At 40.7% G+C, this 3,309-nt stretch overlaps 1 protein-coding gene across 1 annotated transcript; it reads right to left on the reverse strand.

Moving 5' to 3' along the window:
* Nucleotides 1-1,017: 1,017 nt before the first annotated feature.
* LOC109166101 lies at nucleotides 1,018-3,309 on the reverse strand. Its single transcript, XM_019314991.1, has 3 exons — nucleotides 2,505-3,309; nucleotides 1,803-2,270; nucleotides 1,018-1,463 (listed from the first exon to the last, which is right to left on the reverse strand). The coding sequence occupies exons 1-3, from the start codon at nucleotides 3,307-3,309 to the stop codon at nucleotides 1,018-1,020; spliced, it is 1,719 nt and encodes a 572-aa protein (XP_019170536.1).

The following is a 3,309-nucleotide window of genomic DNA, read 5'->3' on the forward strand; positions in this document are numbered from 1 at the left end:
AAAAATGGTGTGTTGTAACATGCCCATGCTGAGCGGGTGTTTTTTGCTTCAGCAACCAAGTGAACCAACTCAAAAGTGTTAACTATTTGTTCATTGACATTGATTTTTTTTTTATTACATGTCCCTCCACAATGAAAAAAAAAAAAAAAAAAAAAAAAACATAGTCGCAACATTTGTAATCCAGCCGTTATTTTGTCAATCATTTGTAGTCGTCGTTTGTCACAAAATTTTTGCCGTCAATATTTTGTCATTAAGATCGATCAAAATATTCAAATATTTACACTCTGTCTCACTCAAAAAATAACCTCCCACCTGTCTCATTTGATTTGTAATTTCAGTCGTAATAATCCAATTGATATAATCGATAAACATTGCCCTAACAACAGATACCGCATGTGTTTCCACTTCATATTGTCAAAAAAATTATTTCAAATCTTTTTTTCTTTAACAAGGTCCAATAGTTATGCTGTGCAACCGTGTGCCCCATGCATGGTGCACACGATTGCTAAACGACGTCGTTTTGACTAAAAACGAACGTCCCATTTTAAAAAAAAAAACAGTTTTCGATTCCCCAACAGAATTATTGTGGATATATAGTTTGAATATATAGTTATGAATTTGTGGATATATAGTTATGTATTTGTGGATTTTTTTTTTTTTTTGAAGGTCAACCTGGCGGTTGTATTTATAGATAAGCTGATATAGTGTCTGGTGGGACATTGTCCCAGTATATAGCAGTAGTGAAATTTAATGCTGTAGTAGCTAAGGAATGAGCTAGTAAATTCTGCGATCTAGGAATGTAAATAACTGAGCAGAAAGTAAAGGTAGATATGTAGGTTCTGCAACTATCGATGGCATAACCTAGATATGAGCGTGATGCGGTTGGTGGTCCAGATAGATAATTCTGTAGCAGTTGACAATCCGTGTGAATTTGTATAGACTGTTCATCTCGTCTTTTAAGCCATGATAACGCTTCCTTGCATGCAAATGCCTCAGCCATAAGTGGGGAGAGGCAATTCAGTAGGGGGCACTGAAAGCGGACATATAATTGCCATCGGCGTCGAAGAGCACCGCGCCAATTGTTGCTGCGTTCGTTCCATGATTGTAGCTTGCATCTACATAACACTTCACAGGCCTTACTCCCGCCCCATGTGGAAGTTCCGGCTGATATGCGTGTGGTGGAGGCAGTTCGACGTTGGCAGTGTCGTCGCCCGGAGGATATGCGTGTGGCGGAGGTAGATCGATGTCGGCAGTGTCGTCGCCCGGAGGAGGTGGTTCGGCAGTGGTGTTCGGTGAGGCGGCAGTGGCGGGTTGAGCGGCCAGCCGTGACGGTGCACGATGGTGGAATTCTTTCCATGCTTTCATCGTTGCCATCGCAATTGTTAGCACTTTCGTTGGTCTCAGCAAACAGGCATCCCAGACCGCTCCGTTTCGGGTCCTCCATATGTGGTATAAAATTGCAGCTGCATAAATAATTCCATTAAAGTCTAGAACATTCAAGATTGCACTAAACCATTCATGGAAAATATTTGTGATAATATTGGGGATTGGAAAGTTGGATTGAGCCCATATGGAGTGTGCATAGTCACACAAAACTAATGCATGCATGGTATCTTCATTCATTCTCCCACACATGGCACACATCGGGTTAACATCCACCCTCTTTATAAGCAAGTTGTTGGTAGTGGGAAGAATATCACAAATAGCTCTCCATAAGAATGTCTTCCATTTGGGTGGTATTTTCAATTTCCACAGGGCTAGCCATTCATCAAATATTCCATTAGAATTATTCACATAATTACCAACTATGCGCCTGTATCCACTCTTAACTGAATAAATTCCATTAGGATCATCATACCAATACCATATATCATCATAGTCAGGGGCTACTGGAATCTTTTGGATTCTAGGTATATCACTTGACTGGAAAATATCAGCTAATATATGCGGATCCCAGGTCTCTGTATCCTGATCAATTAATCCAACCACTCTGGTTCCAGACAGTTGTTGTGGCATTTCTGTGTGAATCATAGGATCCAGTTCATCTTGCAACCAAGGATGCTCCCATATTAAGGTAGATTTTCCATTTCCAATTCGTCTCCTTATTCCACCACATACTAGGTCTTTAGCTGCCATAATACTGCGCCAGCAAAAACTTGGATTATTCCCCATTGTTGCCTCTAGGAAAGAACCCCTTGGATAATATCTGACCTTGTAAACTTTGGCTACTAATGAGTCAGTGTTAGTGAGCAGTCTCCATGCCTGCTTTCCTAACATTGCCAAATTAAAAGCTCTTAAATCTTTAAAACCCAGACCACCATGCTTCTTTGGGATACATAATCTATCCCAGGCTTTCTAGTGAATGCCTCTATCAGTTCCTGTCCCCCACCAGTATCGGTTCATAGCCCGCTCAATAGCCGTACAAGTAGATATGGGTAATAAGAAAACACTCATTGAAAAAGTTGGCATTGCCTGAGCCACACTTTTCAACAAAATTTCCTTACCTGCCTGAGATAATAATTTCTTATTCCAAGAACCAATCCTTTGCCTGATCCTATCCTCAATATATGCAAATGCAGCCTTTTTATTCCTTCCCACAAAAGAGGGTAGTCCTAGGTATTTCCCAAAATTAGGTGCTTGAGTAACACCTAGGATCTGTGCCTCCATGTCCTTATCATATTGCCCCGTATTCCTGCTGTAACATATACTGGATTTATGATAGTTTACCTTCTGGCCAGATAAGCTCTCGTATAACAATAAGCAATTTTTTATCTCAGATGCTTCCTGCATATTTGCTCTGAAAAACAGTAAGCTATCATCCGCAAAGAATAAATGAGAGATAGGAGGTGCACCTCTAGCAACCCTGCAACCATGTATTAATCCTTTATCCTGTGCCCGTTGTAATAGAACTGAGAGCCCTTCCGCACAGATAATGAACAGATATGGGGATAATGGATCTCCCTGGCGTAGGCCACGCGTGGGCGTGATGGGGGTATTACGGGAGCCATTGATCATAAAATTATACGACACTGTGGTGACACATAACATAATCAAATCAATCCATCTATCATTAAATCCCAGGGTTATTAACATCCCACGGAGAAAAGGCCATTCCATACGGTCATAAGCTTTGGCCATATCAAGTTTGAGAGCACCCCATCCTACAGCCCCACACTGTTTTCTATTCAAGTAATGTCCCACTTCTGTAGCCACAAGAATATTATTAGTAATCAGTCTGTCTGGAATAAATGCACTCTGCGAATTAGATATTATATTCTCCATTAGAGGCTTCATTCTCTGGGTAATCAT

The sequence above is a fragment of the Ipomoea nil genome, unplaced genomic scaffold (assembly GCF_001879475.1).
Source record: "Ipomoea nil cultivar Tokyo-kokei standard unplaced genomic scaffold, Asagao_1.1 scaffold3087, whole genome shotgun sequence".
In the NCBI taxonomy this organism is placed as follows: Eukaryota; Viridiplantae; Streptophyta; class Magnoliopsida; order Solanales; family Convolvulaceae; genus Ipomoea; species Ipomoea nil.

Excerpts from the sequence above, each read along its gene's own strand:
- LOC109166101 (XM_019314991.1), bottom strand. The coding sequence starts at position 3,309 with ATGATTACCCAGAGAATGAAGCCTCTAATGGAGAATATAATATCTAAT. Across the intron at positions 2,271-2,504 it reads GAAATTATTATCTCAGGCAG|GAAAGCAGGCATGGAGACTG; the intron begins GTAAGGAAATTT and ends TGGCAATGTTAG. Across the intron at positions 1,464-1,802 it reads TGGATACAGGCGCATAGTTG|CTGCAATTTTATACCACATA; the intron begins GTAATTATGTGA and ends TTATTTATGCAG.